The sequence below is a fragment of the Pavona decussata genome, unplaced genomic scaffold (genome assembly GCF_977016875.1).
Source record: "Pavona decussata unplaced genomic scaffold, jaPavDecu1.1 SCAFFOLD_215, whole genome shotgun sequence".
NCBI lineage: Eukaryota > Metazoa > Cnidaria > Anthozoa > Scleractinia > Agariciidae > Pavona > Pavona decussata.
Genome location: NW_028145620.1, coordinates 543441 through 557500, shown reverse-complemented (window position 1 = coordinate 557500; position 14060 = coordinate 543441). Strand labels below are relative to the sequence as shown.

The 14060-nt window shown below is 39.0% G+C and overlaps 2 protein-coding genes across 2 annotated transcripts in view; one reads left to right on the top strand and one right to left on the bottom strand.

Moving 5' to 3' along the window:
- LOC146459865 (52 kDa repressor of the inhibitor of the protein kinase-like) overlaps window positions 1-323 on the bottom strand; it is a 1035-nt gene extending 712 nt beyond the window's left edge. Inside the window, exon 1 of the mRNA XM_085088761.1 lies at window positions 1-323. This exon is cut by the window's left edge and continues 712 nt beyond it. Coding sequence (XP_084944887.1) covers window positions 1-323 — 323 coding nt within the window.
- The window catches only part of LOC146459864 (uncharacterized), a 16856-nt gene extending 3542 nt beyond the window's left edge, over window positions 1-13314 (top strand). Inside the window, exons 3-8 of the mRNA XM_085088653.1 lie at window positions 3852-4072; window positions 5449-5633; window positions 6687-7628; window positions 8091-8305; window positions 9937-9977; window positions 13214-13314. Of these exons, the coding sequence (XP_084944779.1) occupies window positions 3868-4072; window positions 5449-5633; window positions 6687-7628; window positions 8091-8305; window positions 9937-9977; window positions 13214-13314 (1689 nt within the window). The 5' untranslated portion in view covers window positions 3852-3867. The remainder of the gene's footprint in view (window positions 1-3851; window positions 4073-5448; window positions 5634-6686; window positions 7629-8090; window positions 8306-9936; window positions 9978-13213) is intronic.
- Window positions 13315-14060: the final 746 nt, after the last annotated feature.

Genomic DNA, 14060 nt, shown 5'->3' with positions numbered 1-14060 from the left:
GTTTTAGAGATATATGTCGCATTTCTGGGTGCAGTTTCCAGGTGATGTTTTAGTGTTTGGTCGCCGCTGTCAATTCGAAATTCTAACAGTGCCTGGAAATTACCGGCAAGACTAGCATTTTGTGGATCATCATCTCGTCTACCTCTGAGGGCTATGTTGTTTTTTCCACAGAAAATCGTTGTTTTAAAAAGGGATTTCAGAATTTCACGATTTCTATTGATTTGCTGTTGGAGTAAGTTGTTGATCTGCTGATCAATTGGGACCGTTTCTCTTCTCATATTTCTCAGAAAAGTCTCTATTGCAATCACTGCAAAATTATGCATCTCACATTTTCCGCTCGCGTGTTTGCTAACACGTGAAATGGCGGACGTCCAAAGTGTGAGTGGAGACTTGTACAATTTGCCTAGTTTATTCGTATTTCGCCCACACTGGACTCCAAAACAAACACGGTAAACAAAATGCACCATCGAGATATTTAGAGTATGCTAGCCAGGGAAATCTTTTCAGCCAGCTCCACACAAAATGACGGTTAGAATTCGAACATTCCACTGATGCTGGGAAATCAAATCGATCACCTGGTTTCAACACATTCTCTATGAACTTGAGCTTGTCCTGGTCGGAATATGAGCTGATTTCCTTGAAAACCAAGCCAACATCGTACTGAGAACAGTCCTCCTTTCGACAAACTGGATCGCCTCGAACCATAGCTTTATAATTTAAATTCCCTTGTCTTCCTTCGTAGCAAGTTAACGATGAACTCTAATCGGAGCAAGAACAAACGAAGGGACGTTCGGGGAGGTGCTTCCCTTTATATACGATTGTCAGTAGTTTCCACGGTAGTTTGTGGCCTGGATAGCCAATCACAACCGAGTTTGAGTAGTTCGCAAGACAATGTGCGTGTTTCTGGCCAATCGAAGAGGGTTTTGAGTGATTTGTGAAAAGATCCATAAACCATTCAGTCCCACCCTGTCCCACCCACTGCGAACAAATTTTTTCCGGTTGTGCATACGAAATTTTTTCGTGTTGTACTCGGAAGTCTCGACAAAAGACAAAAGCGCGCGAACGGAGACTCGTCTAATTCGCCCGGGAAGGGCTGGGTTTGCTGTGTAATCGACGGAATAACGAAATACGATCCTTTTTTCTTTGTTTTACTTCATAATAAACAATAAAAAAGAAGGATAATTGATTTCTTGAGCTACAAGAAAGAACCTGAGAAATAACAAACGTAGGTTTGGAAAAATTTGAGTGATTTCTGGAAATCACTTGAACTACTCTGGATCCACCCCTGGAATAATAATTAGTATTTTAGCAGCACGTTGATAGCGAAAAGAAAACAGTGGCAGATTTTGGCTTGAGTAAAAACTTAGTTTTGATAAAAATCTTTAAACATGTGCTCTTCTCTGCTTTCCGATACTACGGAGGTTCAGCAACGACAACGCCGCAAAACAAAAACAATCGCTCTGCACGTGCGTTTTACATTAAAAAATAAAACAGCAACGTGAAATGACCACATTTAAGGTTTTGTGGAGAACGTGAACGCACGGCGGTGAATTTTTCATTTTCTTTCTTAACGTGTATGCCACTCCTATCAATTTGGTTCCTGGATAGTTCGCCATTTTTATAAAAGTTGAGCGAGTTAAAATAATCGCAAAGTAGCACAAATGAACTAAAGAGAGACGTTTTCGTTGCCGTTGCCGCCGTCGTTGCTTAAAGCCAGCTACACACCTGACGATTTTATACGCCGATCGCGGCGAATTTGATCGCCACCGATTGATGCGGACAGACCTGGCGATTTTTTTCGCCGATCGCGGCGATGTGGAAGTTTTGAAAGCTCATGTGATAAAATCTCCCAACCCCGTATGGGGCTTTACTGGCGATTCGCAGTAATAAATGTAGAAAATCGCGGGAACGAGCACACTTGGCGAATGCCGGCGAATTTAATCGCCGAGATCTGACCCAGTGTCAGATATCGGCGATTTTCGCCGATGGCGGCGATCGGCGTATAAAATTGCTTAGTGTGTCGCTGGCTTAAGCTCCCTAATGACGACATCTGCACAACCTTTGATACCAAGCACAAAAGCAGGATGTTCCAAGGCTGCATCCTTTACGAGTAGAATTCATGTACAATAAAATCTGCAATTCCACAGTGACAAACTGATGAGGGGTGCCAGATCAATTGCCGTTAGGATCAGTCTTGTATTGTATGTATTTAGAATTCATGTACACCGTAAGGGGTTGATTATAACGTGTTACCGCTAGTGGGGGAGTGAGGGGGGGGGGGGGGGGGGGATCGGAGGTGTGGGGGATAAGTAATTTGCCTCAGTAGAGTTTCAACAGTGTTTACAGTGTTTCTGAATCAAAGTTTGGACCCCCCTCCCCCACCCCCATAAAAAATTCCTGTGTCCGCATCCTGCGCTACACAAGAATCCAAACTAGAGAACTTCAATCAAATAGCCAAAGCAAAAAAAATTTCTAAGATTAGATACAAATTTATATATATATTTCGATTCATTTAAGAGCAGGGGTGCGTTTCTCGAAAGTCCAGGTAACTTATCGGGCCCGATAAGTATATTTTGAAATGTCTTTTCGCCGATTACACAGTGATTACAGACATGGTACTTGGCCAATGTTTTCACAGAATTATAAGATTTTAAAATTTAGTATCCAAAGCTAACAAAAATTGACTTCTGTTAAGAAACATTTTTCACCAAAGACACTGATCGGGCCCGGTAAGTTACCGGGACGTTTAATTGAGAAACGGGCCCCAGCGACCAATTTGGTGAATCGCTCATATTCGGTCCAAAAATTCCCTTTGGTGAACTATTTTCAAAAATCATGTTTTAAGGTTCCAGCGACGTTTTAATTTTGAGAGATTTGCAAAATTTGAAAATGCGGACAAAGTGCGGTTTTTCGGCCAACTGAAGGTTCAAAATAAGGTGCGCAAACGAAGCACTGCCAAATGCTTAAAATAACTTCAGTTGAAGTCAAACCTTGCACAAACTATGAACAACTATTCTTGTTTATTGCCCACTACTAAACATTTTCAAATCTATTCAGTTTGTGATTCATGTAAAGCACACTGTATGGCTTAATACGTAAGCTTAGTTTATTTCGTGTCCTAACAAATTAAGATGTTTCTCTAAGACTTTAATTAAAACCCCTAACAATTCATAGCATTTGTTTCCTTTGAAATGTAAGCCCGAATGTAAGGAATACTTATCGACAACAGTTTGCAATTGGGGGAGTCGACAAGGTGAATAACTAACCGTGGTAAACATGGCGGGATATCCAGCTCCAATTGGCTTTTCCAGGAAAACAAAAACCTCAGGGTATGTATATTTTACACGATGAGGAAAGATTTTTAACGTCGAGTGACAAATTAACAAGACTGAAATTTAATTTTTGTCCTAATTGGAGTTAATTAGCTTCCATTTTGTCGTCAAATCTTGTGTTATTTTAGCCGAACAAATTGCAAAAGTTCTCCGATTTTCTCAGAGGGAAGCGTTTCGAGTCCGAGCTTGAAACTTGGCATGGTGAATGTTTAATAACTATATGTCAATTGCTAGGCTGTAAAGTAAAATTATCGAAAACTGAGGTACCAGGGACACTTTTGTGCCGTTGAATATTACCTATATTTCGCCGCCATTTTTAGCGCTCTACAAAGGTGGTTTTAAAGTGCCCTCTAGGATCGCAAAATGAATAAATTTGAAAATGTTTAGTAGTGGACAATAAACAAGAATCTGGAACTTTTAAATATGATTTTTGAAAATAGTTTACCAAAAGGTATTTTTGGACTGCATATGAGCGATTCGCCAAATTGGTCGTTGACGGCGTATTCTCGATCCTTACAGGCAGCCGCTCTTAAGCATGAAGTCCAACATCGTTCCTTTGATGCTACGAGAGGTCACGCCTAAGAGAGTAACCATCATGGAGGAACTTGGTCGAGGTGCTTATGGTAAGGTTCACAAAGGAGTCATGAGGGAATTACCAAGGAAAGAAGTATTTTCCAAGCCCAGGGAGGAACGAGTGGACATCGGTGAAGGACGAGTGGTTGCCATAAAAGTTTTACTTGGTGAGAAATTCCTTTATGTGCTACGCTACTGGGATTTTTACGCCATGAGTCCAAAACTGTGTTAATATCAAAGCTAGAAACAAAAGAAAAAATATAACAAAATATGTTCTCAAACAGATGAAAAAATATATTCACTTTTTAACAATGTCGGTTCAAGTCGCATTTGAACAAACTGTAATCCACTTCCGTCCAATCCGTCTTTAGCCAGAGTTTCAGAAAATTGGCAGACTAATTTTGAAATAAAACCGAACATTTCTCTTCGATTTTCTTAGATTCTTGTGCCTTTTAGGTCCTTAGAGTAAATAAGGAGAAAGTAAAGAAATATACGTAAAGCAAATTAGGTCCCTGATAAATACTTTACAATACTCGATTTGCGCTTTATAAAAAATGTATTAGAACGATGGACGAAGGAGATCCACTGACCCGGCTTCCCAAAATTAACAACAAAATTAACAACAAATGAATGTTGTGCCGTTTGGAATAAGTACCCCAACAGTACAATAAATAAGAGAATTACCTCTGTAGTGTCGCAGGTAGAGTGCAAAGTAAAACTATAAAAATTCTAGAGCGTCAGCCCTGGTAAGAAAATGGAAGACGGCTCGAGGTAAAGAAAAATAATCTTTGACCAAGACCGAAATCGAACCCAGGACCTCCGGATTTGATCTTCCGTTGCTTTTATCGATCATTTATTTTATCAACAGGTAAACGTGACAAATATACTACGTGACTTGGTGTAGTGAGACCATTAACTGGTGGGGTGGAGGTGGTATGTAATCAAACGCCTCCAAACTTCGGAATATTTTTCTGAAATTTATTTGGAAACAACTTAGTGTGAAATTCGTTGCTACCATGGCAACGATATCTTAAAGTGCAATTTTGCTGTTTCACGGTATATGTGTTATTTTAAGGTTATGATAGTGTATTTTTTGCTCTTGATGGTCTTTTTGATGGAATTTTGGTGGGTTCTCGAAGTCTTGGGAACCTTTGGTAAATCGTGCCGTAATCCTCACACCATGCAGCGTCATCATTTCCCGCTACAGGATTCCTACTTGACTTGACATGAACGTAGAGCGATGATTTAATTTGACTCTATAAGAGAGACAACAAAGAAAAGTTACAGAAGTGCTGCAAGTCCCTCGGCTAAAAAGTTCTTACGTTTATTGGATTATCGGCTGTGGACTGGTTGACTCACAAATCAACCTGGATTCTACATTGATGTCTTTTCATAGATACTCCCTGTTTCCTTTTTGGTGCAGCCTGTTTACTTACTTGTTGATTGACTGGCTGGCTGACTGACTGACTGACTGACTGCCTGACTGACTGACTGACTGACGGAATGAATGACCGATTAACTGATTGATTGACTGATCTTTCAGAAAGGGCCGACGAAGAAGGCAGACTACAGTTACTTCAGGAAATAGAACTTATGAAGGAAATAGGTTCTCACAGAAATATTCTGAGCATGCTCGGCTACTGGGTTAAGACAGAACCCATCATGCTTATCTTGGAGTATGTTCCACATGGGGATCTTCTTCAATGGCTTAGAAACAAGAGGCACCAGGTCAGAATCTAGTTTAATTTCTTACTTAAGAAATATTGGGTTACTCAGATTTAATTTCTTACTATTTTTGAAATTTATCCTGGTATGCGAAGGGCCTTAAAGTTAAATTAAAGATTTTCAAAGTCCTCAGGATATTTTTTCTGTACCCGTTGAGCTTGAAGGTTTTATTCCATCATACATAGCGAAAATCAAAGGATCTGTTGTCGCCACTGTCCACGTTTTTCATTCGACTGCGACAAGAAACAAACTAATCAACATTGGAGACAAATTCCAACAAGCTAGCAAATATCCTTGCTTATGAAGAAACCTAAGTGATTCCCTATATATGTGGAAAAAATTAACTTTTTTGGTTGACTTTGATGTGACCATGGTAACCAACCATTCACGTTTTCGGAAATTTCAACTATTTCCGTTTTAAATGTAGAAAAAATAGTTTCATTACATATAGTTTTATGTTTTTATCTCATTTTAATGTTCTTCTACTGGTTTTTATTACTTTTCGTTTAACTTTCACAAACTTTGAGTACAGTGTTAAAATTGAACGAAAAATAGTCATAACCAATAATAAAAGGAACACTAATATGAGCTGAACCATAAACGTTGGTAGGAAAAGTAATTTATTACCGGGGAGGGGGCGAATTCTGCCCGCGGCAACTTTGAAAATGAATAACGTTTTTGATATTTGCGCAAATGGCATGAAACTTCGGGACCTTTTAAAAAAATTTATCTGGTAAAAATTGGGTGTGGTCGGTCAGTGTTCATAGACTTTGATGCTACCATGGGAAGCGATTTTTTACAGGCAGTTTTTTCAGAACATTGTAAATCTCTTTTTACAATGAAGAAAAATTACTTTACTTACTGTTACTTTTGTGGCTTTTTGGCTCGTATTAGTGTTAATTCCATTATTGGTTTTGATTACTTTTTGCTTAATTTCGGCACTTTCCTGAAGTTTCAGAGATCTTAAAATCCTTAAATCACGTTTATCTTTAGAAAGACACCAACCCGTTAATTGACACTGCAAATATAATGCTGCCTTTGCGTTTCAATTTGCAGCTTAAATTAAAGAATACGATTGACGTGGGCATTTTTGGAGAGTTAGCCTTACCTTCAACTGACGGCGAGATAACTGATCAAGCAAGCGCAAAAGTACAGCCTGAGGTTATCAACAAGGAAGGAAGGTTGGACGATAGAGAAGAAAATATAGAGGAAGGAGAAGGAGCTGAAGGAGGTGATGATAAAGTGGACCTGACCTTAGCAGAAAGTCAAGATGCTCAAGGAAAGAATGGATACAAGCCAAAACAACGAAATGGAGAAGACCAAAATGACAAGGCACTAATTACCAGCCCTAATGGTGCTCCATTCCTTGACGTCGAACCCCAGTGCACTATCATGGAAGACGAGGAACCGACTGTCCATGGACACCAAGGTCTCAAATACTCTGCTTTGAACGTGGCCAAAGAAACTGAATGTATCTCTCACCCCTCAAGCAGCCTTGGGGAGTCAGGCAAAAACACAGAAGTAAGCATCATTATCACGAGCGACCTTAAAGATGGCGATGAAAACAGAAAGCAAGGGGAGGAGTTGCAAATGTTAACAGTGGACAAACTAAGCGAGCAAACAGAGAACACTAACATCAACGACAGCTTTGATGTAAGCATTCAATCTCCGCCCATCCTAAGTCAACAAGACACCACAAGTTTTGAACAAGATAAAGAAGACAAGAACCAACCAGTCATGTCGACTTTGGCAGTGCCTTCCGTCCACTTTGGCCCCGTTCCGAAAAGAAGAGAACTTCCTGCTAAACCAGAGTGCAAGAAAACACGAAAGAAAGAGCCACTGGACAAAGGCCTGATTGCCGCGAAGAAGGAAAGCACCGACGAATTTAAGATCATCATCCAGCCTGAAGATGAGCACCGAGGAGATGATGATGATGATGATGAAGTTATTTCTGCTGAAGATCTTCTATGTTTTTCGTGGCAGATAGCGCAGGGAATGGTAAGTAGACAACCTAGTGGTGAAACGCACAGACTGTAAACATTTACATGAAAGTAAAGGAAAATTTTGTTCACCCTCTTCAGTTCTTCAGTCCTTCAACCATTCTATACAGCCCTCCATCCCTCCACTTTGAAACTAAAGACTTCAATATCCGATCATGCTAGAATATAAAATTGCTTGACATCAACTCCACCTAACTCCCACTGAACTCACACTTGAACTCGTGAATTAATCAAATTATTGGTGATGCACACCAGCCAAACTGACGTTTAAGAATGAACACCAGCGAAGTAGGAATGATTTATTTGTTTTCTTTTTTCAGTTAAATTAATTGGTTTGTTACAGCCGTAACCATAAGCTTCTTTATACAAAAAATTACTGAGGCTATACTTTCGAGATTTGTCTCGACAGAAAAATCTATAATTTTCTTGATTCTTTAAATCCATTTCATTGTTTCGGCAGGAATATTTGGCCAGCAAGGGATTCATTCATCGTGACCTAGCAGCCCGTAACATTCTTGTTGGTGAGGACAGGAAGGTAAAGGTTGCAGATTTCGGTTTGCTACGCCACATAAGTGATGGTGAGATATACGAGGTGAAAAACACGAAAAAGTTGCCCATCAAATGGACGGCACCCGAGGCTCTTAAAAGCGGCATATACACTCTAAAGAGTGACGTGTAAGTATGTAATCTTTTTCCTTATATACATACTACTAAAACTATGGTATCGTATCACTAAGTCAGTGCTGCTGCCTTTGGGTCAGCAACAAAATTTTGCCCGGCTGTGAGAAATCGCGAAGAAACGGCAATAATAAATAGAGTCCAGAGTAATGCGTGGTTACGTAAAGGTTTGGTTAATTGAAGCAAACCTTTGTTTTCTAGGGAAATTCGAGCAATTTGCTGTGTATTGTATAATGCGATGTAAGACTAGCCATTAAGTATTCTCTAAGATGACAAAAAGCGGTGAAATTTGTTCCCATATGCCTCTTGGCATCATTATCAAGCTGAGAATAACGAATGAAAGAACTAACGTATAACAAAGGTGACAAAAATGCGTTCATGAATTTAAGGTTAACTGGACAATAATTGTTCATTACAATGTTCATTACTATGTAAAGTATTTTAAAGGTAACAGCAAAGTTGCACTTTGTAAACAAACAGTATAGCACGGACAGAATCGCTCTGCGTTTTAAGCCTCGGTTTATTCTACCATTTACCATTTTGTTATTGAGTTGCCATAAAACACGATAATGTAATAAAAAATTTGCCCCCAACTATTCCCGCAACGTTTTGATTATGTCATCAAAAGTTTTGATCGCTTATTTTTATTAGAAAATGCATTTCCCAATTTAATTTGATTGAAATGAAATTTTGGCCAATAAAAAGCAATTATTTATGAAAAGAGCGAATTCTAGTTCCCAAGGATATAGCAATATGAAAGAGCAAATTCTTATCTTCCCTATGAAGCTGAAAGTGCTACTGTGAAGGAAATCGAATTATTTTTAACAAAATTTCTGGGCTTCAAGGTTATGGCTACAGCTTGCACTGCAAGAAAAAAAAAATTCAGACCAACCTGCCCGGTGTCCGATAGTACGTAAAATCCGTCCGCCATTACTCAAACAGCAACTACTTGAGCCGACAAATGTTTTGCAGCAGCTTCCCTAGGCCTCTCGTGACGTCATCTTCTCATCTTGGCGAAATGGATAAGCGAGAAAAAGCAGTCGAAATGCTCAAGTTCTTTCCCTGCTTCTAGCGAACATGGCTCTGATTTCAGTTCCAACACGAGTGGTAGTTTTGAAGACAATGGGAAGGAATAATATGACGTCGGCCCAACTCTCCGTGTGGTTCGGGGACATTTTTGAATAGGCCATTTTCATGATGGCGTCATTTGACTACAACTACCAGAATTCATTTTGTTTTCCTTTTCAAATTCAAATTTTGTAATCCCATTGGAGAGCAAAGAACAATGGCTCTAATTAACATGAGAAAACAAAAAACTGAAGGATTCTGGTAGGTGTAGTCAAATGAGGCCATAGTGAAAATGTCCTATTGAGTAATGGCGGCAACCCGAATGCGAAAATTGCGCTAGAAACAATCGAGCTCTCCGTTGGAATTACAATTTAAAATTTGGCATGGGTTGTATTCTCCTCTCTTCTTTCCAATGCTGAAGATAAAAGGAAAGGTATAATTTTGATCACAGTAGCACTTTAAAATTTCAAATAGAAAATAGAAATGAACATATAATTGGACTTTCCTTTTTACCCAAACACAACAAATTTTACCATACATACCATATAATTCTGTTTTAGATGGTCTTTTGGTGTAGTGCTGTGGGAAGTGGCCACCATGGGTAAGAACATAACTTATTTACCTAATTTCTATCAAAATAATATAATGGCAAAAAAAATCGGAAATCAAAATCTCTACTTTTCTGGGCTCGTAACGATGTTTTCTTGAAAAGCCATCGAAGATCCCATTTTTAACATTAACGTTCTAGTTCCTCGCCATGAACTCGGTACTCAGGCCTTCACAAAGCACAAAGACTTCAAAACAGTCCAGGTTTATTTTTTTCTGTCTTGAACTTCAAGACTGCGTCGACTTTGCACATGAATAACTTTATTATTATTATTATTATTATTATTATTATTATTATTATTATTATTATTATTATTATTATTATTATTATTATTATTATTATTTTTGTAAGCACCGTGAAACTTCAGGACTATTTGGGAGATTTATCTGGAAAATTTAATCTTGTCGGTTGGTGTTCATTGACTTCGATGTTACCATGGTAACCAATTTTTGACAGGCAGTTTTGTCAGAGAGTGGAAATTCATTTTCAAAACAAAGAAAGTTACCATTTTACTGTAATTTTTATGTTTACAGGCCATCTTAGTGTTCTTTCATTACTTTTGATCATTTTTTGCTTAATGTCGGCGATTTCCTGAAGCTTTGGGGAGATCCAAAACTCCAAGATCGCAGATTCAAGATGGCTGCCATAGCCCAATCATTACGTAATTTTCGCGTCATTTTGCGCCATCACTTTCCTTTGTGGACCTCAAAAACAAAAATTTGGACGTACTATCGATCATACCAGCCTCATTGTCATAGCTGATGAAGGGGGGGGCAGAATCCGCCGTCTAGACAAGACAAAAAATTAAAGGCTTCTGTGAGCCAACTCGTGAATGCAGATGACACATCAGTAATTGAAATTAAGACGGCTACGTACACTACCTTAAAAGCTAAAAGAAATTATATCTTTTCCGATCATGTAACGAGAAATAACCCTTGCACTATAAAAATGATTGTAAACTTATTCCCTGTACATTGAATAAGGTTATTCTGATGCGCCGATTTAAAAAATTTTCAACGTGTTTTTTATTCAAAGTTCATTCCGACACTTAACTAATTGAATTTAAGACACTGCACTTTTGTGGAAAAACAGAAAAACTTACAACTTTGCTCAGATTTAACGAAAAATGTCTATTCTTGCACTAAAATGATTGTCAAATTATTCTCTACAAATTGAATAAGATTATTCTGTTGCGCCGATAAAACGTTTTCACGTGTTTTTTATTCAAAGTTCATACCAACACTTCACTAATTGAATTTAAGACACCATACGTTGTGGAAAAACGAAAAACTTATAACTTTGCTCAGATTCAACGAAAAATCTCCATTCTTGCACTAAAATGATTGTCAAATTATTCTCTACAGATTGAATAAGATTATAGGGAGACAGCGTGGTCGAATGGTTAGGGCGCCGGACTTCTCAGGTTCAATCCCGTTCTGACCACTATCTGGAGTTGTTTTTCGGTGGCCCCGGGTTCAAATCCTCGGCCTCGTTTGTAAATATCCAGATGGTCCACCTCCTGCCAGCTGGAATTCTTAACCATGTTATGTTGTATTTGAAATATTTGTTTCTTCCTGTTTGTTTCATTGTCCCTGAAAAGCCCCTTTCGGGAGAGGATAGTTAAGTAATTATAATTATTCTGATGCGCCGATTAAAAAATTTTCACGTGTTTTTTTTTTGTTCAAAGTTAATGCCGACACTTCACTAATTGAGTTTAAGACACTGCACTTTGTGTAAAAACGAAAAAAAACTTATAACTTTTCTCAGATTCAACGAAAAATCTCCATTCTTACACTAAATGATTGTCAAATTATTCTCTACAGATTGAATAAGATTATTCTGATGCGCCGTGAAAAAAAAATGTTCTCATGTTTTTTCCACCAATAGCCCTTTTCACGGTTAACTCGGCTCATTTGAATTACAATGAAATTTAGCATGTATGTGAGGCAATTTCGGGCTATTTTGCAGTTTTATCCCGAAATTGCCTCGCATCCACGTTGGATAACATTGTAATGCAAATGAGAAAAATTAACCGTGAAAAGGGCTATTAAATCTAAAACACTGCAGTTCTTTCAAAACACGGGTCCCTTTCAAAGCTGAATAAAACCACAAATCGAACAAAAATTTCTTCACCGTTAATGAGTGATTTCCGCTGTTGAAACTGTCGAGCACCCCTTTATAGAAGTTCCTCTTTCGATTCACCGTTTCCAAGAGGTGTGTTTCCCTTCCGAGGCTAGAATACCCGTCACACCAAGTATCTAACTTAAAAAAACTGCTCCTGCAGTCCCGCAGCCGTGTTCTTTAATGCTGCTTCCGCAGTCCCGCAGTCGTCGCGCTACACACGAATATTCCTCGGCTCGTTCTTTAATCCATGAACCGAAACAAGCAAATCCCTTAGATTTAAGTACCCATCGACTCTGGGACTGCGGGACTGCGGGAGCACTCATTTTACTCACTTCATTTGAATATCCATCGACTCTGGGACTACGGAACTGAGGGAGCGCTCGTTTTACTCACTTAGATTTAAGTACCCATCCCCTCTGGGACTGCGGGACTGCGTGACTGCGGGAGCACTCGTTTTACTCACTTAGATTTAAGTATCCATCGACTCTGGGACTGCGGGTGCACTCGTTTTACTCACTTCATTTAAATAATCATCGACTCTGGGACTATGGGAGCACTCCTTTTTCAAGTAAGATATTTAGTGGGCCTGGTATTCTGCAATCGCCCCCCTTCCGAAAACGCAAAACTCGCTAATTTCGACCAGCGCCAGAGTGAAATTCTTCTACATTACGATCACTCATTCACTGCGTATGCCTGAAAGTTAACAACAGAAGCAACCAACCAACCAAGTGAAAACCCCACCATCGCTATAACTCGTTCATTGAGCATGCGCGCATTCACGAGTTAAAAAGGGAGAAAGAAAAAAAGAAAGAAAGAAAGAAAGAAAGAAAGAAAGAAAGAAAGAAAGAAAGAAAGAAAGAAAGAAAGAAAGAAAGGAAAAGGCCGGTCTAGATATGGTTACGCTGAGATTCAGTTTTTGATACTTATATTTTGAGTATATTTATTATGGTTTGTCCCTAACACGCATGTAATAATGGTATATGTTCCAAATGGTTGGTCCCCATCCTAAAAATGAACCTTACAATTTGAGCAGTTTGTGCAGTTTTCAAATAACTTTAGTGTGTCTTTTTAATCTCTAACCATTTTTCTCTGATCTGACACTTTAGGAGGCATCCCGTATCCTGATATAAGCAAAAGACATTTGTACAATATTCTCGAGACAGGATATCGCATGGAGAAGCCCAAAACGTGTGGTTACGAAATGTGAGTAACTAAGCATACTGGTTTGACCTTACCTTATAAAAATAATTCAACCAGGCTATTCAACGAACTGCTAAAATAAAAACTGAATATTTTTAAAAATGTCTAAATTTGTTTCCTTGCTAAAGAGAAGTAAATATTCAAGGAAAGTTTACCTTTAAGCGGGACGAAACCTGTTCAGTGAGGCTGAATTATGTCTTAGTAATCTTGAAACCTATTGTTACGCGATTAGCACAACAATCTTTTGGTGGGAAAATTTTTATTTGGCAGTGAAGGGGTTTTGGGTAAGGATGCTGGGAAAGCTAGTAGTAGCCCTTTGAATAATGGCCTGGATCTTTCGAGACCACGGAGGAGAGGACCATTCTTAGCTTAGTAGAGTGCAAATTAAGGGGAAATCCCTCCTTACCGTCCCCACCTGAGAGACCACGTTAACCAGGATAAAAAAATCCTAATTTACTATATTTGACCTTACCAGTTACCAGTTGATGATGGACTGTTGGAAGGACGATCCAGATGAACGTCCGACTTTCACGCAGCTGATATCTATAATGGAAGAAATGATGACAACAGACACGCCATATTTTGATCTTAGCAAAACAGACGAGTCTGAGCCATGTTACGGTGAGGTAGCTGCTAGTACCAGTAGAACAACAGAACTGGTTAGCACCACCATGGCCGGAGAACTGGCTAGCACCTCCAAAGCCGGAGAACTGGCTAGCACCGCTAAAACAGCAGAACTGGGTAGCACCACCA